This window comes from Thalia democratica, chromosome 3 (assembly GCF_965202585.1).
Source record: "Thalia democratica chromosome 3, ktThaDemo2.hap1.1, whole genome shotgun sequence".
Lineage (NCBI taxonomy): Eukaryota > Metazoa > Chordata > Thaliacea > Salpida > Salpidae > Thalia > Thalia democratica.
The window spans coordinates 59,840,342-59,866,332 of NC_139167.1; the positions used below are offsets into that span (position 1 = coordinate 59,840,342).

A 25,991-nucleotide genomic window follows, 5' to 3' on the forward strand; every position below is an offset into this window, starting at 1 on the left:
ATGTTATAACATTTGATTTGCGTGATTAAAAGTTTAAATATTTAAACTTTGTAAAATAAAAACTAAAGATTTGTACTCTTTTGAACCTTAAAATGTGATTGCTGTTAAAAGAAAGTTTATAGTACATAACTTACATAACTTTAGTTGTAAAAATAAACAAATCATTTATTCAGTGCATTAAAGCTTTTTTACAAATAGGTATGACACTTCAATTATTTCATGCGTTATCTGAGTTAATTATTAACTTATTGCAAGTTCATTGTAAGATCAAAACAATATGCATTTGAGTACTGTTGCTTTGTTTGTTAAAACAGCTTTTATAACTTTTGTAATTAGCAAGCACACACTTTATTGTTTTTTTTTCTTTGATAAAACATGTTTTTAGTTTGTTGTATTATAATTTGAGCAGAGCTTTATACTATACATTAATAATGTTTTTCTTGTTTAGCTAATATTAAAGTTGAGAGGTTGTTGCTTTGCTTTGAAAATGCTTAAAACGAATTTTGCATTTAGTCTTTAATTTTCTTAATAAAAGAAATTTAAAAACAAAAGTTTTAGTCTTAAAATAGGTTATGTAAGTAAAGCAAAATTAATTTCACTTAAATATACTCGTTTAATTGTTAATTAAATTGAATCTAAGTATTTTAGTTTTAGAAAACAGCATAAAACTTAATTGTAACAAATATGTTTTACTTTTTTGTTGTAGTAGTATTATATAAAAATGTTGTAATATTTATGTTATCTTTAAAATAAATATATATAGCTTAAGATAGAATGTAAATAATCTTTATAACAAATAAATAAACGAGCTAAAACCGAACAAAAACTGTAAAAAATATGTAAGTAAGATTTTTTAAATTGTATTCAGTATTTAGTTGGAATTTATGCAGTAAAATTACACTATAACAATTAAAACAAATAACGACGTCATCGTAAATTTCAAACCATTATGACGTCATCTGAAAGCAGCGCCTCAAGCGGATGCGAGTTTGGAAATGAAGAAATGGAGGAGGAAGGATTGCCTTTACTTGAGGAGGGAGATACTAAGTTTGTTATTAGAAAAATATATAAACTGCCTAAAAACTAATAGCTCTACTATTGAATGCTAATGAAGTTGTATATTTAGATGAAATCAATTGATCTATAACCAGTTCAAACTGTACATAAGTCAAACACAAACTAGCTTTTGAAAAATTTTAACACAGATTACGATAATTATTTTGATTTTATAACTCTTTATTTAAGTAATATATTATAATAATTTGTATACTTTTTTATAACAATTTTTTATCAACAGATATGTAATCTTTTTGTATTTATTAAACATGTATAAATGTACATTTAAAACTGATACACACTTTGTAAATATTTTTCGAAAAAATTTACCATTTATAGATATATATTGCATGCACAAATATACATATTTATTTTTTTTTTAAACAGATATACATTCTGTTACCAGCATGCGAGGTCGATACCTCAGTTCCTGACTGAATATTCAGAGAACCTTATAATACTAGACGTGAGCCACAACCAGTTTTCAGATCTGTTCGAACTTGTTCACTTCAGAAACCTGAAACACCTGGTTTTAGATAATAATTTACTCAACGACGATACCAAGTTTCCACCACTGCCTCAACTTGAAACTTTACAGGTTGTTTTAAAATAAATAAAATTAATTACTAGTTTTTTTCATTTAGTTTAGGTCTGCAAGTATGTATGTACTTAATTTAAATACAGAATTATATAAAAAAAATCGGTAAACTATAATATTTCGTTATTTTATCATTATTTATCTATCTACCAACGCTTTGAAAAATTAGTTATAAAGTTTTGCGTTTCGATCATAAAAAAATTATAATAAAGCTCTTGAAAAGCATTTAGGGTTCTTTCTTGCTTTCTTTTGTTCAGAATGATTCTTAGTTTCATGATAAAAGTCAGTCATTTCAACGGATCATCAGCAAATTTTAATTAAATGAAAAAAGGCAATTTAACTTATTTTCAGATGAATCACAACAGTGTGACGAGACTGGCGCCTTTCATCAGATCAATTTCGAAATCTTACCCGAAACTGAAATGCCTGAGCATGCTTGGCAATCCGATGTGTCCGGGAGGATCCGCTTTAACCGGATTGTTGAAGGAAGGAGAAGAGAAGGATCATCAGCTTTACAGGTTGGAAAAATAAATTTCTTCCTAATTTATAAAACTTTACAAACGTTATCTCTTAAGTAATCAATAAAGATTCAAGTGTACCTGAACAAAAATAAAAACACTATTTTTTTATTATTGTATTAATCACTTATAGGCGCTTAGTATATTCTTTTTATTGTTTTTTAAAGAACACCTCAAGAAAATTATTGCAATAGGTAGATTGAATAATTTGTAGCTTGATATTTGTAGATTGATCTCTTAAATTTTTTGAAGAACTCTAGATAGCTAGCTTTTATTTTGTAGGTGCTACATAGCCTCTAGAATAAAAACTTTAAACTTTTTGGATTGGAAGCCAATAACATCAGATGAAAGAGTGAAGGGGTTTTCAATGTACAAATGGTCTGATTTCGTACCAGGTAAGACAAATATTTAACTTTTTTAACTTATATTAAAAAAAAATATTTTCTGTATACTTTATGCAAAATGTAGTCTTAAATTTTGTTGAGAAACTAATTTCATTATGATCTGTTCTCATTTAATATATCAATGATGGCTCACCAAATTAAACTAAGACCTAAAAAATTTTGTTATAGTTTATTTAAAACCTTTTTGTTTTTACCTAAATACAAAAACGCTGCATAAAAAACTGTTAAAACTACACAAACTACAAACTTTTACAAAACTGGTTAAAACTTAACAACACTTATTTTTTGTAACAGGTGTAACAGAGAAACCTCAAAGCATCTTCAGTAACGATTCAGACGAGGACACGTTGGTGAGGGTTGAAGAAAATGATGATGAAAACAAAACGTCAGTGGCGAGCAGACAGAAGAACAAGTATGTGGGCAACAGGAGCGAGGGCAACAGATTCATCACGAATCACGATCTGTGACGTCATAATTAGATTGCGATCTGTGACGTCATAGTTAGATCACGACTTTTTACTTCATAACTTATTCTGCTCTCTGACGTCATACTTGATCAACTACGATCTGTGAACTCATACTAGAGACTTGTGACTGAGTCAATATGACATGTGATGTTATTAAAAAGTTTTTAAACTCACGTATTTTTTCGGTATCAAATTATTAATAACTATTTTACTTGTTATTTTGAATTTTTTTTTTGCCATATTGTAAATTTTTTTCAAAAATTATTTTGCTTTTACTAGTGTTTCACTGTTCTGATAGTATATCTAAAATTGATTTATTATAAAAACATTTCTGCTTTGTGTTAATGATTTACGGTTTTAATAACTAATTTTAATTAAAATGCATATAAAGTATTAAATAATTTGTGAAGTAAACTTCTTTTTTCAATAAAAATTCTCAGCCAAAATTTTTTTATAATTTAAATTGCTAAATATACAACTATAGTTTAAGACACAAGAACTGAAGAAGCTAGAAACAATTGCGACTAGATTTAATAGTTGTGGTTTTAATTATTCAGCATGTTTGAAGCTTTGTTGATTGTTTTGAATTTCCAAATCAACTTGTAAATCAAACTTCTTTTCAGCTCTTACTTTTAAAACAATTCTTATTAAGCTTTTAAACAGGTTTTCAAACTAATTAACTTGTTTTGTTGTTTATTAATATATATTTTGAATTTACGAATAAAAGGCTGTATCTTATAACATATTTTGTTTTATTTGCTTTTATAAATATATGTTAATTTTTAGATATATTTATTTTTATGTTTAAGTTTATTTAGTTAATTGCTCTAAATATCTAGCACGTATCAAAAAACTTAAACTTAAATTAATAAAGTTTACCTTTTTAGAAACTTTTTTATATAGTGTACTATCATTACTTGTAAATGAATATTAAACTAAGTTTATTTTCTAACACAATCTAATATTTGGTTTTATGAAACATTTTTAATTTATTCTACTGCTATAATAAAATCAACGACAAATACTCTTGTATTTTATATTTTTTCATAAAAGATTGAAAGTTTTAGTTAGTTTTACGTTCTATCTTAAAAAGCGTACACTTATTAACAATCGACATAAATTGTTAAAGTGTTATGAAATATATTTTCAAAAAAATCCATTATTTTAAAGTTTTACTTTTTCCTTAAAAGTTTAAGAACCTTTTAAATATCAAAACAAGCAAGCCTTAAAAATATTTGATTGTTTTAAGTTTTTAATAATTAAGCAACTGCAAGCTATGTTAATATTACGTATGAATATGAATTTGAGAACATGTTTTTCATGAACTTAAATATGTTTAAGTACTACTTTTTAGGTTAATTCAGTTTTTAAAGCAGTTTTAAGATTATACTTAAAATAATAGAAAAATTTTGTTTCCTAATAAAAAAACTTGCTGTAAAATGGAGTCAGTTGCTACCGTTTACTTTGACTTAAAACTCGTATATGCCTTGTAATATATATATATTTATTTATTGAAGGGTAAAAAGAAAGCGCTTAAAACAATTGGTCTTAGGACCTAATGTACAAAATATTCTTCTAGCATAACCCAAAATATAAACTTTTTATTTATTACGGAATTCAAATCACAACAACTTCTTACACTAAGATGACAGCTAACCCTGCAACTTCGTCAAAAATTTTAACATAACAAAAAAAATAAACAAACTTAGATGAAAAGGCCTTATGATATAAAAGCTAGAATGTTTTGTGAAGTGCTCTAACGTATCAACTTTCTTGCTTGTCTACAATTTATTTTACACAGCACTGACACCATTGGTCATATCAGCAAACGAGAAATTTATTTTGAAATAATATAAGTATTTAAAAATTTATTTATACAGATTTTTTTTTGCTCAAGTCTGACTGACTAATTTCGATGATCACGAAATTCTGATCACCTTTACAAAAAAGCTCACAGCTTGGTAATCCAAATAGTATGGTTAATACAGCTTGAGTAGTTTTACCGATTATATTTAGTCAAAGTTAAATGCTTTTTGGTATTTTTAATTACGATTTTTTATATATAAGGAATTATTTTAAAAGCTTTTAAAAACTAAAATTGTTTGTTATTATTTTCAAAATGTATACATATATATATATAATAAGTTAAAAGCTTCTACAAACTTTATGGTGTTTACTTAATGAAAAATAAAGTTAAGCAAAAACATAAAAAAAAAATTTAAAACTGTTAAAATAAAACATTTTTATTAGAAACAACTGTTCATAATTAAAACAAATATAAACTTTAAAGTAAAAGTAAACAACTGGTTTTAAATTAATAAAATTGATATATTAGTCATAGTGATCGAATCCTTGTGTTTTGTTACTAATCAATCACAAATACTCTACAAATAATAAATATACTGAGGACGGGATTTGGGCCGATAATATAACAATATATCGCGCATGACAATGATTGTAGTAACATCAAATTGATATACATTGAATTCGAGTGTTACTAGCTTATAAATAAATAGTTAGTAGCTCTAAAAATATTATTTCACTGTTCTTATTCAACTTGTTTTAATTTTATGACATTAATGTTTAATATATATAAACAGTGTTTTATTAAAAATGTTTAAGAAGAGAGAGATATCAAAGTTCAATTATATAAGGCAATTTCTACTCAATCTTAAAAATAACTCTTACTCACGGTTGTTACTGTCATCGATGTATCGTCATAGAAACGGCTTTAGATGTAGTATTAAATTTAACAGAAGGAAAATAAGTAATAAAATCCGAGTAAAATAATGTAGTCGCAGTTTTGAAAGTAAACTGACTTTTTGTTGGCCGAGGGACTTTTCTAAAGCAAAATTAACATTTTTTTTTTAGTATATCGAATTTAGAGTTATACTAATTATACTATTAAAACAAAGTAGTTATTTATACAAGTTAAGTTATACTTTACAACTTTTCTAATTTTTTTAATTTACTAATTTAACTTACTTACTATTTAATTTACTTTTCTAAATTTAACTAATTTATACTTTGTTGTATATTGATCTTACAGAATTTATGAAATCTTTTCTTTATTTAATATTTAAAATGTTTGTTTTTACTTTTTTCTTTTACAAATTTATGTTAGCAAAAGCAACCTAAGGTTTATTAATAAATAATACGCACAACTGAAAATCCAATTTAAAAGAAAATGTGAATAAAACACTAGAAAACTAAAGAAAATATTTTATTTAATGTTATTTTGTTTGCAATGGTTTATTTTTGCTAAGTACTAGACAATTTATTTTAAAATAGCTAGATTTGAAGCAACATTTTAAAACTTTTATTTACTTTGATGCTGCTTTATAGCTTAAAAATCAATAAAGCAAACAAACTTTAACTTTCGAATTTCGAAGTTTACAATTTGGTTACGCTCTAATTAACTTACATAACTTTGATGATTTATATAACTTATTAATAAAACAAAGCAATTTGTTTCAAGTTTGCAGTACGGTATAGATAATGTGTTTTACTAGATTTTTTTTTATTAGCAACATTTCAATAAATTTGTTATGTATTACATTTATAAAGTCTCTATTGTTATACTTTTCCTGAATACTAAAAAACATATATATATAAAAGATCAAGATTTTATAACTTTTTTATTGAAGCAAGTTCATACATAGTAATTGAATGTAATTTACTTTTGCTGCGTTTTAATTTTTTATTTTATATGCAGCTTTTTATAAAGCAACTAAAGTAAAAACTTATTAACAACTATTAAAACTAAAATTAGCTTTTTAAAGATATGTATTTATTAATTAATTTGATGATAGATTATAATAAAAAGTTATATTCTTGTTTAGTTTTTTATAGAAGACGATTTAAAATTAGAAGTTTTTTAAATTTATTGACACTAAAAATATCTTGTTTTAACTATATAAGATACAAACAAATTTTGTGAAAAGTTTTTAATCATTTGTCACCATAAACAACTTTAAACTTTTAATTCTAAAACACTAGTACAGCTAATCTATTATTTTTTTATAAATATACTTGAAACCTGTAAAAGTTTTTTTAAAACATGTGTTATAAAAAAATTAAACAAAAGCTCTCCTAAAAACTGATGAAATTAAAAAATTATGAAAAAGGGCTCAAAAAAAACAAAAACCGTTTTGCGATGAGCACTACTAAAAATAATCTGTTTGCTTATCATGAGTGTTTGAGCTCTCTTTTAATGGTTGCGTTGTGGTTGCAATGAGTTCTTTCTTAACTGTCTGGGATGTCCATTAAAGATCGAATCCCAATGGTCAGTACCCAGTAGGTTTATTTTTACAGCTACTTTTGATTTACTGTCTAGAAAAAATTTTGTGCTTCTAAAACACCATAAAAATACCCTGTGCAAAGTTTTAGCTGATTTAAAGAAATTTTTACCTTGGAACCGACCGGTTTTCTAAAAACCAGCCCAATGCAGAATGTATGGGATCAAAAAAATGTGACTATTTCACATGTGGCCAATTGTCACACAAAAATATTGTGAACAAGTTAAAAAGATTTAAAGAAAGTTTTATGGTGGAGTTTCTTGATTTTATATATATTTTATCACATTTTGTAACCTTTCCAGAATTTCAGTTTTCTTTTCTAACAAGAAATGTGACCATAAAACTTTCTTTAGGTCGTTTTGAGTTGTTCACATTGTTTTTGTGTGATAACTGGCCACTTGTAAAAAAAAAAACTCAGCTAAAAATTTAAAGGCACATTTTTTTAATCCCATACGTTTTTCATTGGGGTAGTATTTTTAAAATTGGTGGTACTAAGATGAAAGTTTCTTCAACAAACTTAAAGTTTTGTACAGGACAGGACTGCCACAAGGTCAGAAAAAGTCAGCAAAAAATAGGGGTATGGTCAGGTTTTGTCAGTTCAAATGTACAAAATTTCTTATTTTTCAAAGCCTTCATCCGGTAAAAATTAAAAAACTATCCTTTATAAAACTGCAAAAGTTTTCTGTTAACATATTGAAAAACTAACCTACTTTAAGTAGTTTTTGTATGCTTTTTAGTATTGATGATTTGCGGCAAGGAAAATTTCTAAGTGAAACTTTGGTATATCCACATAAGTTCATCTTGCAGAATTTTAAAATCAAGTTGTTTTTTGTTTTAGTAAATAATTAAGTTCTTTATATTTAAGCACTAAGTTTATGTGTATATGTTATCTCTATATATTTTTTTCAAAGTTGTTTAAATTTAAGTAAAAGCAGATTATGATATTAAATTGTAATAAATGTAATGGAAGTTAGATAATTAATTTCATAAAAAAAACTGTTGTTTTAAGCTGTATAAAAGTAAGATTGAAAGCTTTTTAAGTATTTGATTCTGTATTTTAGAATAAATATAAATTAAGATTTTGATTAAGAAAGTGAGGAAAACTTTATTAAAAAGCCAGGAAAAGTCAAGAAATTGTTTTCAGCTTGGTCTGTGGCAACCCTGACTGGGTGTTTTAATGGTAATTTCAAAACATAAAAACTTTTTCAGCCAGAAACTCAAAAGCATCTGTAAAAGTAAGTTATGTTATTGTCAATACATATGAACAAAAAAGACAAAAACATTTCAAATTTCATTTACAAACTTTATTGGGTCAAAGTTCTTTTACTTTTACTAAAAATAATCGAATTTTTTTAAGATAGAATTGATTTTAACAAAATAAAATACAATTAATATAATTTATGCATGTTTAAATATATATATACTCAACTATTAAATACTTAAGTGATTTTATTTTTACACCAAAGTATTCTAAATATTAAACAGTTTCCTTTAACATTTTCTTGCTGATTAAATATTTAAACAAAAAAAGAGACCTTTTTAATTTAGTTTTAAATCTTACCTTACATAGTATTTTTTTAAGCAAAAGTAAAAGGTTTGCCAAGCAGTTTTATATGGTTTTTTATTAAACAGAAACTAGTCAATTATTTCGAAATTAAATGAAGAACAAAAACAAGCCCAAAAGTCCTGCAAGTCCAATAAGCCTGAAGAAGCAGCACTGGTATGACGAACTGTCCTTGAAAATAAACAGAAACATAGCGAAAAAGTACACCTCTAAATTTGCAAATTACACCCACACAAGATTGAAGGGTTACCTGGTGCCCTTGACCTCTTACACGATACAAACAATCTACCAGGACAACCCATACATCTTCAAGTTGATTGGAGTTGAAGATGAAGACATACAAGCTTTTGTCGGGGCTTACTGTGGCGAAGGTGACAAAGTGAGGAGCAAAGTGGCCTCAGCTGAACCTAAATCAAAAGGTGAACGAGAAAGAAGCATCAACAATGAAAGTTCACTTGGCTCTGATAGAAATAATGTAGTAGATGAAGTTGTCACCAATGAAGCTGATACAAACAACTTTGCTACTACACAAGACCACTTGATCTCGCAAAACAACAAAGATTATGGTGTTTTAGACTTGTCTTTCAAAAAAGTTGGAAGGAGCATAGTTGCAAAAGAATATAAAAATGAAATGAAAAGTGTTTCATTGTGTAAGGGAGATGAAATAAATAAAACTCCTACACTAAACAAAGTTGGAGAAGAAATTTCTTCATTTAAAAAAATTACACCCCATTTATTTGAAACAGTAGGTAAAAACAACATAAGTTTTAATAAAATGAACAAAAGACAGGTAACTGCAGAAAATAAAGCACAACTTGGCATAAAGAGTAAATCAGCTAATAAATTAAGTAAAGATTGTAAGTTTTCTCTAAAAAGTCCTCCACAGGGAACTACATCACCAAATGTTACAACAAAAAGAAGTTCTGTTTTAGTTCAGCTGGAGAAAGAAAGAAGCACACAATCAGCTAGTGTTGTTACAAAACTACAAATAAAGCCAAAGAAAAATATTAAGAAAAAAGACAACAGCAAAAAAGGCAGTATTTTTAAAACTACGACGAGCAATAGTTTCTCAGGTGTTGTGCTACCAAAAAGTGATCAAGAAAGTAGTTACACTCAACACATAACAAATACCATTGCAGGTACTGATAAAACAACAAAGTGTCCTGCAGAAAATAGTTTAGAAGTAACCAAAACTATTAGTACTGCTAAAAATCTGCCAAGTAAAAAATTTTTACTTACAACCAGCCCTTACAACAAAACTACAACTCCAAATCTTGATTTTACTAATATAAAAGTTCCCAGTAACAGTAGAACATTTGTAAGTGATTCAGTACACAAACTTGTGGGTCAGAGTTTTCCACCTGAAAGTCAAATTCATCACGGATCATTTCTCACATCTCCTGTTGTTGTTAGAAAGGAAACTCTAAAGTCATCTCAACCAAAAGAAGCTTATGCCAGCTTGCCAAGTGAAAGTGTTTATGGAAAGACTAAGAAAAAGCGCCGTCAAGGCAGACTAGAAGCCAACCCGTATGTGAGGAAAGAGTGGGGAAAGTATAAGGTGTTCAAAAAACAATTTTTGAAGTCGAGAGATGAAGAAATAATGTTAAATTCACCTAACTTGAGAAATAAAATAGGAAGTTCACAAAAAATAAGCTCTGTCCTGTCCAAATATTTGACAACTGCAGATTTTACTAAAAGTTATAAAAAATCTGATCAATGCTCAATGCTAAAACAACCAAACATAAGTTCACTAAAAACTAATCAAAACAATGAAAAAGTAACTTTGCCTAAAATAAGTTCAACATGCTCAAAACCAGTCACCACTGCCATAAAAGAACCACATTCAATTATAATGAAAGATGCAAAGGAAACTTTAAGTATACCAAAAGCTAGCCAAATCAACATAAAAAGTTCTTCACTTAAAACAAGTTCCACCTTTTTAAAAGACAAGACCATTGCAAAAAACGGAAAACCTGTTGAACCAAAACCAAGCAGTGGCTTGCACGGTCAAAGTTTCAATGGTTCTAGAAAAACTATTACTAAAAGTTCAAACGGCTCCACAAGTGAACATGAATCAGCAAAGAAAAGATCAGCTGCTGTTGATTTACCATATGCTAAGAGGTTCAAGAGTGTAGATGAAAAAGGTTCCGCTAAAAGTAAGTTTTCCAAGAACATATCTGTTTCTAAAACTTCCAAGAAATTTACTGAAGCAAAACCAAGCAGTACAATTCAAAACACTAATTCTGAAACAATCAAAAAAACTACTAATGTTAGTAAAGAGTCAAACGGATCTATAAATGAAAAAGATCAAAAATCTTTTGGTGATAAAACTTCTTGCAGAGATAAGTCTTTAAAGAAAACAGACATTTGCAAAACTCCTAAGAGTTTAAAAATAAAAATTAGTGAAGACATAATCAAAAACTGTTTACATAATTTGAACATCACATCCAAGACCAAGCAACAGTCTACAGAATGTATCCCTGCCAAAAGTAAAGTTGTTTCCAAGAAGTTTGAACCCAAAACACTTTCTACTACAACTTATACTGTTGACAATTCTTCCATGACTAACCCTGTACCTAAACCACCTAAAAAGTTAAAAAGAAAAACAGTTTCAGACAAGGATCCGGATTTTTTCCATTCCAAGCTCAGGTTGCCAGGAGAAGTGCGAGCTTTTTACTTCTCCAAACAAGATGAGCTGAAAATCACGTGGAGGGAACCAATTTGTTCAAGAGATTACAGTTACAACTTGTACATTCTGCAAGTAGAAGGTGAAAAGAGAGCCCCCAAGTTACTGTACAGCGGTAAAGATCGTGAATGTATCGTGCCAGGTTCGAAATTATCATCAAAGTTTCAGCACGACAATGGTGTTCCTAATCAATTTGAGCTTTGCTCGTTCGAGGACAGCTTCGAAAGCATGCCAGTGGAATTTACTTGGCCATCTGAAGTTTTGTGATGAACATTTTGATTTTTGATTGCCTTTAATAGACGAAGCTAAATTCTTATCACTTTTAGACTGTTTTGTCTTACCTAGAGTAAGATAATTCTAATTAATCAGGGCTTTGGGCTAGGCCGAGGTTATCAAAGAGTATCTTTCAAAGTTTTCAAAAACTTTCATGTTCTTCAGTTTGCACATATTTTCCTGAAGGTAACTGAATAACTATCAAATCTGTTTCAAATTAGTCAATAATTTTAGTAAAATTATTTTTGAATTGAACATTTTGAAGCTGGGTGCAGTTTTATTAAAATTACAAGGAAAAAGAACTCGTTTTTATGTATGAACTTTGAGATTTTATTTTGAAAGTATATTTTGAATAGAAATTTATTAAAACTAAAAAAGAAAAAAAAAATTTAATAAACTCTTTTACTTAATGTTTCCTTCCAAAATAGAATGTTTTTCGTTTTAGTAATTGTTTATAATAACATAATCGAAAAATCAAGTAGTTTTTACCTTTGTTTTTTTTTAATTAAAAATGTAGTTAAATAATTTTATTGTTTTAAAAAATATATATGTTGTTTTCTCTTAACTTTTTTATTTTTTAAAATATTACAATAATGTATATTAATGTTTACTAAATATTGCTAATTGGTGCATAATTACTTCAATTAATAGAAATCTTGCACTACTTAATTAAATTATCTTTGTAATACTTTTGCACATTTAAAAACTCTTTTTAAGCCCAAAAATTTATCTGAATAAAGTTTTTTATGTGTTAATATTTTGACAGTGTTTCTTACTTATTCATTTCATCTTAAAGTTTTAAATTAATTCAATTTTTTTTAATACTGTTTCTAAGCATCATGTAACATGTTAGTCCTTATTGAATTTGTTGTACTGAAAAATGATCAATTTTTTTATTTTTTACTTTAAATTATTAAAGTCACAGTTTTAATGAAAGTTTTAGATACAAAATTATTTTTATTGTTGTAACTTAACTTATATCATCTTGGTTTCTTAACTTAATTACATGTCAATTTTGACTTATAAGATTTTTAAAATTAAAACATGAATAAAATACCAAAAAAAAACTTTTGTTTTTTGCAATATAAATAAGTACTATTCAATAAATATTTAAAGGTTATACCTCTCTCTATTATTAGGGTTGCCACACATACTTAAGATAACTAAGGACATTTTGAAGTTTTCTTTAAACTCAAGCTTATTTGATTTTTTAACTCAGGGTGGCTCATGCTAGTTTAGTTGTTTTGTAAAAAAATTCAGGCTTTTCTATTCTCAGGGACAGTTTTTTTCAGATTTTAGATAACATTTAATTAATATAGTTCTAATATATCTTTTATTATAACCAGTTTTAATGTTTAACTTCTTTTTTATTGATTTTTTTATGGCTGAAAAATTCAGTATAACTCATAACAGTTTAAGGTCACTAAGTTTTTTAGACTCAAAAAGTGGCAACTCTGAGTAGTAATTCAAAAATTAGTAAATCAAACTACAAAATTTCCAAAAGTAAACAACTATTGTAAGCACGGTTTTGTTAAACTATATTTTTTCAATTACATTCCATTAAAATAAATGTTTTGTATAAATAAATTTAAACCAAATACAAGTATAAAACATTTTCAGCAACTTTTTAAAAAAATTGTACACTAAATATCTAGGAGTAGAAAGAATTTTCTTAATACAAAAACAGTTAAATTAAAATATTTTAGTTTGCTACCTTTATGTTAATGATATCAACTTTGAATTTTTATTATAAAACCAAAATTAAAAATGTGGTACAGTAGTTACTTTAATAAACAAAGGAGCTTTAAAGTTAATAATAACCAAAAGCATCGTGTGAGGTAGAACATTGGTGCAAATGCTCTAACTAAAAAAAAACTTATAGTGCTATAAAATTGTTATAGTGATTATTTTCAAACAAACTTTTTTTTGCTAAAAATTTATTGTATTTTTTTCTAACTTAATTGTTTTTAAAATATCAAATAGAAAGGTTTTTATATACTTGTTAAGGGCATAGGGCGTCCAACTTTTTTGCTAAAAATAACATTTGAACTTATACGAAAGCTTGAAGTATAAAAAACAAGCCAGTTTTGTAAAACAACAATCTTATTTAGCTTTTGAGGTATTGTAGTTTTTATAAAAACTTTACGGTACAAACGTATAGACTAAAAATTCTAGGATCATTTTCCTCGGAAATTTAAAAACCACTAAACATCTATGTTATCCTTGATTTTTAAGCTAAAGACCTCAAACTTTCAAGAAACGTTTTTTTATAGTTTAAAGACTTTGATTATTGGGAGTTTTTACATATTAAAAGATTGAAACTTTAGATAAAAAATAAAAGTTGGATGTTATTTATTAAACTTTTTATTTTCAAAATTAAGAAAATTTTTGCATTTAATCTTTTTTAAGTTTTATAATTGTTTTTCTGTTAAAATTTGAAGAAGATTGCTTAAAAAATGAAGAAGATATATTTTTTCTGAAATGTTTCTTTTTTAGGTTTTTAGCTTGAGCCTTTTATTTGGAACCTATTGAGGTCACCGACTTTGACCACTCAAATCTTAAAAATTACTATGAATTATTTCAAGCGGTTAAAAGTTTCTGATAGCTCAAAAAAAAGACTATGAATTAAGATTAATTTGTAAAAATCAACGTGAACCCCCCTACGCCCGTATTTTTCACACCCCTAACAAAAATACCACGAGTTAATACCGTTAATAACTGTGTTTTTCTGTTGGAAAAGATCAACTAAAGTTTTGGCTTGTTAAGATTTTTAATTCTTTAGTTCATTTTTTTAAACTTGTAACTTAAAATGTAAACGTAATAGGAAAAGTTTTTAACTTAGTTATCAGAATTTTAAATTTAAACATACACAATTTGTGTAAACATCCTTATGGTGCTTTTTTAATTTACATTAAAACAAAGACAAATGTTTCATAAAAAAAAAATTAAAAAACAACTTTTAATTATTAGAAAGTATATTAAAATTAAATTCTGATATTAAAATATTTTTCAAAAAGATCATAGAAAAGGTTTCAAAGTAAAATTTGTAAAAGTAAAGTTTAAAGGGTAATTAAGAAAACAGCTAAGTTTGAGTATTTAAGAAATTTACAATGTTTTAAAAACTTTATGATATGTATGTTTTGTATAGAAAAAAAAATCACTACAAAAAACTAGGTTGTAAATTCTTTTTCAAATTAATATTAGTTGTAAATAAATTTCAGGGTAATTATTAAATTAAAATATTTTCGAGTTATGATAAATACCTTTAAGAATGTATATGAAAAAAAATGCTATAAATACAACTTATAGCAAGTTTATCTTTATTTTAATAAAATAAAACTTTTTTGTAAATAGATTGCATCAAGCCAAAAACAAAAAAAATGCTTAACAAAGTTTAAAATTGTAAGTAAGTATGTAAAAGGTTTAATTAATAAATATAAACTATTGTAAATTTCAAGTTAAACTAACATATAATACTTTTTTAATTTAAGGTTTAAACAAGTTTTTGAACGAATTGCAGGGAAACTAAAAAATTTTGAATTCAAACAATTTCTAACTGCTTCGAATTCATAAAAGCTAATTGTATTTATATTAGACAAAAAAAGCAAATTTCTTTATTATTAATAACACTCAAAGAACAAAAAAAATATTAGATCGAATAAATTAAAAGGAAAAAATTACTGTTTTGGATAACTTATATTAAATTATATTATATTCAAATTTACCCAAAAGTCCAATTTAAAAAATTTTGTAGTAAAAAAATACTAAAGGAGACAAAACAAAAATTAAAGTTAGAACATAACAATAAAAAATTCAACATAATATTGCAATGAAATGTAAAAACTTTATGACGAGCTCTTTAGAAAATGTTTAAGAAAATAGAAAAAAATTAATAAAACACAAACGTTAAACAAAAAGTGAATACTTATAAGTTTTAAAGTTTATTTTATCTACGTTTTAAGAAATACTCAGAAAAAAAAAAAATATTTTAATTAAAAAATAAGTTGTGGTAAAATAAATTAAAAATACAAGTAGAAGTTCACAAACACTAACTATTTAAAAACAATTTGTATTTAATAGAAATTTTAGTTTTGTTTGATGTTTTCTTTCCTAATCTTCCGTTCCACAAACTGAAGTCGCAAGCATCTCCCTAACTTTCATAACTGTACATTCCTAAAAAAACAAATAAAATGATAAATAACAACTAACTTTTAAAGTATGAGTAAAATGTTTAAGTACTTTAAAACACGATAATAAGTAAATTTGCTAGAAAATAGTAATATTTTTTTTTTACTAAACAGCATCTTACTCTGAAATACTTTTCAGAATTTTTGTATTATTTTATTAGTACTATACAGTTTTTAAGAAACTAATGTTTTTAAACTGGAAAATTTTTAAAGAATTACATTTAAAACTTATATTAGCAATTATGATATAAATACTTTACTAAGTATATGTACTTTATAAACTGAAAGTTTAAGAAATAATTTATAATTATTTGAATTAGTGACTTAACTGAAAGCATATAACTAAAAAGTCAATTTTAAAACTAGAGCTTAAAATATTGTTAGAGTTTTTTATTTTATGTTTTAATAAAGAATGTGATTTTTAAGTGTAAAGCAAAGTCAAACTATTTGTGAAAAAATTCTAAAACAATTAACAGTACTTGCTAGGCCTATAAAAAATTTACACACATTTCAATATAAAAGATATAGAGTTGAAAAGTAAACAAAATAAATTGGCTCATATTTTTTTATCTTCTTGTAAACCTTAAATGCATAAACCTCTTTTATTTTTATTTCTTACTTATACTTGATTATCCATCATAAAACTTTAGTTTTTATGTGAACTTTTACTACATGTAGTTTTATATCAACTATGTATCTACTTTACATTCCATAGACTTTCTTAACAAAATATAGTTTTAACAACAAAAAAATTTTTAAATAGTAGTTAAATAGTTTGACAAGAATTATAAGGCACTTTCAAAGCTTGGTGAAAGTTTTTACACACTACAACACATAAAGAGTAATTTAAAAATAACATACAATCTTATTTAAGTTTTAAGTATGTTTTACTTTTTGGAAAAAATTGGTTTGAAAATTTAAAAATATGCTACTTTGAAGTAAATTAATAAACTTTTAATTGGGAAAATTATTTGTATGCATAAAATAAAAACAAATTAACTAAACTGATGAGAATTATTTTTCATAAAAGATAGCTGTAAGAAAAAAAGAAAAAAAAAACTTTTAACCAATTTTAATTTAAGTTATGTTTAAAAAAGTATATGTTTTTTTTGTTGTCAAATTTGCATGTGATATATTTAAGATTATCAAACATTTGTCATAAAAAGCAGTGTTACCAAATTTATAAAGTAAATTTATGAAAAGTAACTGTAGCATTAAATAGTTAGTTTTGTGCCCAGTTGTTTAAACGGTGGCTTAAAGTTTCACTACTTTAAGTCTTTTCGCGCTAACATTTTTGTTTTTATGTTTAATACTTGTTTATTACCATGTTGAAAAATCTAAACTGAGCTTTTAATTGTATAATGCGAATTCTGTTTTACAAAAGACCATCGAATTATTCATTTTACTTATACAACTCGACTTTCAAGTTTTTTATATTAAAATTTAAATAATATTAACAACTGACATACCTAATTTAAGTAATATAATATTTTAACTGTCAATAACATATAAAAACTTAAAAAAAATATTTGTCTAATAGAAAATAAATTGCGTTTAGCCGAGTTTCAACAAAAATTATATCGCAAAAATGTATAACTTTTTATAAATCACATAAAATTAACAAATTTATTATAAAAAAACTTTATTCTAGAAATAAACAATTTCTCCTCGAAGTTAAACTTTAAAGTGCCGATAATGATAAAACCACCGTTATTGACAGTGTTGTACAAAAATTGAGAGTTTTGTTTCAAATTATACATATAAAAACTTACTATTTAATTATGTGTAAAATAACTTTTTTTTCATTCAACGTAAATACTTTAACATTAAATTATTGTGAACTTTAGCCAATTTATTAGCTATACATAAAAAAACAGTTTATTTGTAATTAATTCTGTTAGTATGTTTAAAATTTTGAACACCTTGACTTTTTCAGACTTCACACTTCTTAAATGCTGTGCTATATACATTTAATTTTAACTTAAAATTTTGTTTAAATTATACTAACAAACTAGATCTATAACACTTAATTTTTTTAAGTTGGTTTCAAATTTTTAAAATATGCTTAGTAAAGTTAAAATTTCTAGTTAAAACTTTAAAAGAGACAATTATTTTGTGATATTAGTCAAGCATTCCAGGTATAAGAAATGTTACTAGTAGCCTAAGGCAAAGTTAATGCTATTTACAGTTAACTCATTCTATGTATTTCAAGGATTATTATAGGAAATTGGCAAAAAGTTTATCTTAAAAAAATTATTTTTACAGGCAACAATTTCAAAATTTCGTGCATAAAAAGTCAGTTATTTCTTCAAACAAAATATAAAATGTTTTAGAATTACAATATTAGTGTGACAAACATAACCCGAAAAAAAAAGGTAACAGTTTAATTTTTAAAATACAACTAATTCTACTACCTCATGAAATTAGTTTTTTAATCTAGTTAATTTAAATAAATATATTATTGGAGAGTTAAAACATTATTACATTTATAACTAGTTCTGTAGACACTTGTAATTGAAAAATTAAACTTGCATATTTTAGGTTTTTTGTAAACTCAAAAATTGTAACAAAAAAATGCAAAAATTTCCATGACAGCAGTTATACAGAATCTTAATTCAATGAAGTTATCAGCAGCAACACATCATATTAAAGAACTGCTTTCAGAAAATTATAAATGTTATTATATAATATATTTAATAGAAACATTCCTAATAGATTGCGAATAAAACAAAAATTAAAGCATGATTTTCATAATTCATTGCACAAAGTGTGTATTAAGGAAAACAAAATGAAAAATTTTCAAATCATTAAGCTACGTATATAACTTTTTCGATTCTTGTAAAATGGTAAATGTGTTACAAAAAGTGTCCTTTAACATCAATATGTTCAAAGCTGGCCAGTACAATTTATTTTAGAAATCAAGATCTGGCCAGATATTGATACAAGAAAAAAATTTGGAACTCTGCAAGACAAAAACTTACAAATAAATAAAATCCATTTGCAGAGACTTAATATCATTAATAAAAAAAATTAAAGCTTATCAATTAATTTTAATAACCTAAACAAACCTACAAGTTAAATTTCTCATTTAGTGAAATTTGATATGGCCATCTACAGGAGTTTTTAGCCGTTTTCTGTAACAAAAAAAAAAAAAAATTAATATGCAATTTTTCATTTAAAAGGTAGATGTAAGAAAAATGCATAACTGGATAGTTTCGTAAAAAAACATTTCTTCTATGATAAACCAATAATATATAAAAATTTACACTTAAAACACAGTGTTAACTTTTACAAAAATGAAAAATCTTAAACAAGTTAAATTTTAAAAGTTTTTAAGGATTAGTAAAACTTTTATTGGAAAAGGCAGTCCAGTTCGATATTTAATAGTAATACTAAATTAATTGTTATAACTATTAAGTAAGTAAACAACTATTATTATCTGAGTACTTTTTTAATAATAGCAAGTGATAAGAAATAATAAAAATTGAAAATTAAAAATATTTATAATATCTTCTTTAACTATAAAAGTCCCAAGCTAGTTAATAGTAAAAAGCTCGAAAAAACTTGAGCATTATAAAATGACAATACGTTGAGAACAAACATTTATTAGTACTACTGAGGTTTCACTGTACAATGTTACATCACTATGTACCCGAAGAGCTGCTTAGCAGTGAAACCTCAGTAGTACTAATAAACATCTGTACTGAACGTATTGTATTTTTTTTTATAAACTTGTTAGATGTTTACCATTTCTGCCTCTTTTTTATATAACAAGCTCTATATAATTTTAAATTGCTGAAAATAAAATTCAAATAAGTTAAGCTAAATGAAGATTTACCTTGCTTTATTAAAAACTGTTAAATTTATAAAATTCTAATAAAATACATTTTTTAGCTTAACAAAAACAAAAGCATTTTTTAAAGGTATGAATGTTTAAAGCTGGTACTTCTTCTGAGTGAAAGGTTCAAACCTAAAAGGTGTCAAAGATATATTTAATTACAATATATTTTCACCCTCATCTTTTAAATTACCTTCTCCAAGTTTTAGATTAATTTGTATATTATACTTGATAATTAACGACAGTAAGTTTTTTATTCTCTTGATGATAAAAGATTTTTTTTAAGTCTTTTTTAAAAAACTGCTTATGTTCTTTTATACCATATATAAGGAGTAGGGAGTACAGAACATTTTTTTGGTCATATTGTTGATACATTTAAGTCCATATAATCTAGATGTGTTATTGCTTCATTATAAAGAATCTGAAAAAATAATTAAAAAAAAAGTCTGCCACCCAAAAGACTTATTTCACCCCCAAAAACTTCATACTTTTCGATTTTTGACTGAAACAGTTATAAAAAAAACTTATACATGTTCTAGACTTATAACTTAAATGAAAGCTTATACTTATTGAAATATATTTAAAGACATATTAACTGCTTTTGATGAATTATGACGTCATAATCACCCTAAATGTGAAAAATTTGTCTGTGAAATGTAGGGATTACAGCACAATTTCTTGGTCATATTGTACAACTCAAACAAGTACATATAATTTAGATGTTTTTTGCTAAGTTAAAAATAATCTAAAAAAAAATATAATTTTTCCGTTTTAAATCACTTTCGTTATTAGAAATTATGACTATTGAAAGCACCTGTCTAAGAGTAAAAGTTCTAGACTTATATATCATAGAAAGTGCAACTAAATTTATTAATATTAGTGTAATTTTGTTCTTTAAACTTAATAATTTTTATTTAATTAAACAATAAATGTTTATCTGTATTTATTTTTCCTTAGCTTTAAGTAGGTTATTGTTTTCAAATTACTATTAGTTAAAGTTTATAAAATGTTGTACATCTAAACATAATAAAACTTAATTTGTAAGTTTGTTTAAATGTTTTAATTCTCTAATTTCAAAGCTTTTTATCATTTTTTTTTTAGTTTTCAACTCGTAGCAGTTAAATTGTTATTATATCTACTTAATAAAATGTTCTAAATAAATATAATTTCTAATGACGGAAAGTAATTTAAAATGTATTCTATATATACATCAACATGCAATTGAAATGAGATTACATCAGTATTATCTTTCTGCCTAGCTGACTTGACACATATTATATTCTAAATCAAAGAAGTAAAACGGCAGAAGAATTCGCTTTTTATGTTAATAAAAAATTAAGACTTTACAGACAATATTTGCATAGATAGTGTAATAATGACTTCATAATACAACAAAAGCAGTTGAAATGTCTTTAATTTATTCCTATAATTATAAGCTTTCATTTAATATATAAATTATAAGTCTAGGACATGTATAAGTATTTTTATTACTGTTTAAATCAAAAAAACAAAAAATATGTGATTTTTGGGCAGCAACTTTTTTTTTGCAAAATTATAATTTATTTTTTTTGGATTCTTTTTAACTTAGCAAAAATACATCCGAATCATATGTAATTGTTTGAATTTTACAATATGACCAAAAAAATGTGCTCTAATCCCTACCCCTACATTTTACAGACAAATTTTACACATTTAGGGTGATTATGACGTCATAATACATCAAAAACAGTTAATATGTCTTTAAATATATTTCAATACGTATAAGCTTTCATTTAAGAAATAAATTATAAGTCCAGGACATGTATAAGTGATTTTATTACTGTTTAAGTCAAAAAATCGAAAAGTATGTGATTTTTGGGGGTGAAATTAGTTTTTTGGGCTGCAAACTTGTTTTTTGAATTTTTTAATCTTTTTTAGATTCTTTTTAATAAAGCAAAAACACGTCCAAATCATATGTACTCATAAGTCCAGCAAACATCACCCAAGTACTCCCTACCCCTACATATATGGACCATTTTAGGAAAAAATCAAGTATCTTGCTTTATAACATAAACATATTAAGTTAATAAAAAATGACAATTAAATAACTCCATTAAGTAAGTTTGAGTCAGAAGTTTACACAAAAGTGACAAACTTTCAAAAACTTTTGGCTTTTGAAAAACTGACTTTCAGTTCATAGATTTAAGCTTTCTTTTTTTAACTTAATTTTATTCTTTGTAAACAAATAACAATAACATCCAATGACCTTAGAAACAAAATTTATAAACAAAAGAAGTTATCTGTAAAACAATTTACTTTTATCATAAACTTGCTTGTGTGATAAATTCAAATTTTTACAACAGAAATACAAAAAAAGATCAATTTCATTAAATTAGTACCTCAACATAGTTACAGTAGTACAGGAAGTTTGTAGTTGACTTCAGGGTGGTTTAGCTACATGGTCCTATTGAAGTGAAGATTGGTCTTCCCTACATTTTTTATACAATTATTGGTGATAATTAACAAGAAGTTTATATAGTGAATCTCAAGTGATATTAAATATTTTTCTTTAATTTTCTAATAGAAAGGCTTTGTTTAAATTAAACAAGTATTATTATGAACTACAAAACTTAAATATAACAACTTGCTGACCTTGCTTAGGACTGTAGGTTCAGCACAAAAGGTTTATAAAATTAATTTTATTGAAACATATTTTCTCTTAGATCTTTTAATTTTTCTAAAATTTTAGACTTTGTTATCATTTACATTTTTAGCTTTAAATGCAGTAATTTTTATATTTCGTTTCATATTCAAAGAAGGATTTTTTTAGTATTTTATGTTAAAATAACATTTATAAATTTCTAATATTACATGTTTTAGTTTTAATTTTATGTAAGGAACTTTATAAGAAAAATTAAGTATTTTTCATAAAATATGTAGATTATAAAATGTGTAACTTCAGTATTTCAAGTTTGCACCAGAAACTTTACATAAAAGTGAATATATTTCAAAAGTAAATTTAGATTTCTAGACTGTTTTAAAACTGACCTATAGTTCACAGTATTAGCTCTCATACAAGAACTTTTATTAACTTTTGTTTTGTAAATAAGTTGCAAAAATATCCAATGATCTTAAAGATAGACAGTTTTTTTTAATAAAATAAGCTTCTTGGTAAAAAGTTATATTACTATTACAAACTTACTATTCAAATAGTCAAGTTGTTACAAAAAAAATAAAAAAAAGCAAGTGACTTCATTTATATTAACATTACAATTTGCTTGTGGCAATAAAGTCAAATTATTACCACAGAAGTACAAAAAAATACATTTTTTGAAAATTCTAACTGAACTTTTTATGGTGATGTAGACATTTTGTTGTTGACATCAAGGTGGTTCAGCTAAAAATGTTCTAAAATCTATCAAGGTATTATTTCTTTGCTTAATTGTCTATACTAATACTGATGACCTGGTACAAAAAAGTTAATACAAGTAATTGTGTTTATAAGTTATAATTTTTAATTATTTTTTACTACTCTGTTCAAATGAAATAGTTTTTTGAATTAAACCAGTATTGTAGTAAAATACAATAAATAATAATAATTATACAATACCCAAATGTTTTATTGGTTTTAAGTTTAGTAGTATATATTTCATTTTAAAAAGGCATAAAATAGCAATGAAAGCTGTTTTAATGAGACAAATCATTTAATAAAACATAATTAATGATATTATGAAAATTTGCATGTTTTTTAATATTTTTTTGAATATATTTAATTTATTTTAAAGTTATATTTGCTTTTGAAAACTAAGTGTATTAAATAAGTTATACTTATAAAATGTAAGATTAAGAAGATTGTAATATAAAAATAAACAACACTGTGTTAATTATTTGTTCTTTATGCACTCTATTTTCACTCAAAAAATAAACTTAGTCTTAATAACAACATAGTTTTAAGTCAAATTTATATTACATAGGTGTTTTAAATCAAAAATCCAACTTTTATTTTTTTATCTGAATTTCAATAGCTATAAATAATGAATTTATAAATCAATTTTTTTCTTTATCTTTTTAATAACACAATAAAAGGTGAAAAAAGTAATTGTGTTGTTAAATTATTATTTTTTACTCTAGTTAAACTGAAAGACTTTATTAAAACTAAACAAGGTTTGTAATGCGATACAAAACATAAATATAACTGCTTGAGGACCTTGCTTATTTTCTTAGGTTTATTAGTGATGTATTTTCAACTTTTAAACGCATAAAATGCAAACTAAATTACCAATTTATTATAGTTTTCTTTTATAAACCTTACAGGGAAATATTCAATTTTTATTTTTAATAAAACTATATTGTGTTAAAAATTAAAATAAATATGTTTTCTTACTACACAATTTTATTAAATTAACTAATATAGTACTATACACTTTTTTATTCTTTCTGCATTTAGTTAATACTTATGAAAAATTTTAGTAACAACAGGGTTTCCAAAAAATTTATTAATTACTCATATTCAATGTTGAAAAACAAAAATTTGTTTATACTATTTGAAATAAATTAAATCAGGTAGAAAGAAGGACTTATAAAGAGTACTTTAACCTAACTTTTTTAAATTTTTCCTTGATGTAACTCAAAAATTTATTAATCTTTGTGTAGTTAAAAACTAATATAAATAACAACAACAAATTCTTTGAATTTAAAACTTAAGAATCACTGATTTGCTAAAAAACTAACAAACTTAACATACTTTTTTTTTTCCTTTCAACTTTTTTTAACATGTATGTGTGTGTTTTTTTTTTTTTTTTTTTTCATATGTTTTCATAGATTTATATTAAGATGATAGTGTTTGCTTAATATGTACTATAAGAAACAACAGGGTTTCCAAAGAAATTTCCAAAAATTACAATGTTGGAAAATAAAATTTTAGTCTATGAGCTATAAAGCAGCACTTTTAAATTGTCTTAATATAAACCTTTTTTTATAACTCTAAAAATTATTAATATTAGTTAAGTTTAAAATAAAAATAAATAATTGCTACAATTTTTTTTAACAAATACAGTAAGTTAAGAATCTGGTGTTAGTAGAACTTCTTTCAAATTTTTGTGCACAGATGTGATTAAAAATTACCAAGTAACTTAACACAACTTTCATATTTTTCTTTTAATAAAAACTAAATGTTAACTTTAAATGATTATATGTTATTTTATATGTATATATAAACTGAAACTAATATAAAAGTATTTGCTACTTTACAGGGTAAAAATAGCTTAGTGTGGGAGTAACTTTATTAAACATCAACTTTATAAATAGAGAAAACATAGGACTTATGAATGCTTTGAAAGGCTTCTTATTTTTAATTACTTAAAATTTAAAAAAAACAGATACCATCAATAAAAAGACAATACTGTTTCAATAATTTACATTGCAAGTCAATGTTTTTTAATAAAACAGTATTTTTTTAGTTTTTTGCCATATTTCAACAACTTGTTCGGCTTCAGTTTAAGACATTTTCAGTTTTAGTTAAAAAAAGGAAATTGTTGTGAGCCAGCTATATTTTTAAAGCTTTTTTTTTGAGCACAAACATTGTACAAAAAGCAGTGTAATTTTTTTAAAAGGTTTTTAAGCTTCCATTCTAAAGACTTAACTCTATTTTGAAAGATTACATGTAAGTTACACTAACTGGCCTTGGCAACTACATTTTATCACATTCTTTACTTAAAGTGTTAACCGTGACTAATTTGCTCTTGGACAACAAACCAATAGTTGGATCCATTTACTGCAGTTAAAGATTATATTGATATTGCTATAATGTACAGCGTCAAGAAACATAGTTTTTGTTTAATAACTTAAACTTTTTTACAGAGTTATATCTTATCATACAATTTTTTTTATTTAAAAAATTAAAAGTAACTTTTGACATACAAGGGTTCAAAGTTTGAAATTCAACAGGTTTCTAATGGATAGCACAAATCATAAATGGACTAAAAACACTATTTAGTATAAATATGTCTAACGCTTGATTTTTCAAAATATATACTAATATTAAAAAACCTAAAAAAAATTTGAACTAAAATAAGGTATTGTTCATTTTTGATTACGTTTTATCTATTAGTATCTTAAAAAGTT

General features: G+C 24.8%; 1 protein-coding gene across 1 annotated transcript; it reads left to right on the forward strand.

Moving 5' to 3' along the window:
- Positions 1-949: 949 nt before the first annotated feature.
- LOC145832465 (leucine-rich melanocyte differentiation-associated protein-like) lies at positions 950-3,043 on the forward strand. Its single transcript, XM_082939780.1, has 5 exons — positions 950-1,047; positions 1,444-1,654; positions 2,006-2,172; positions 2,455-2,567; positions 2,871-3,043. Exons 1-5 carry the CDS (start codon positions 950-952, stop codon positions 3,041-3,043), a joined length of 762 nt encoding a protein of 253 aa, XP_082795906.1.
- Positions 3,044-25,991: the final 22,948 nt, after the last annotated feature.

Coding starts and splice junctions, on each gene's coding strand:
- LOC145832465 (XM_082939780.1), top strand. CDS start 950: ATGACGTCATCTGAAAGCAGCGCCTCAAGCGGATGCGAGTTTGGAAAT. Junction 1,048..1,443: donor CTTGAGGAGGGAGATACTAA/GTTTGTTATTAG, acceptor TTTTTTAAACAG/ATATACATTCTGTTACCAGC. Junction 1,655..2,005: donor CTCAACTTGAAACTTTACAG/GTTGTTTTAAAA, acceptor ACTTATTTTCAG/ATGAATCACAACAGTGTGAC.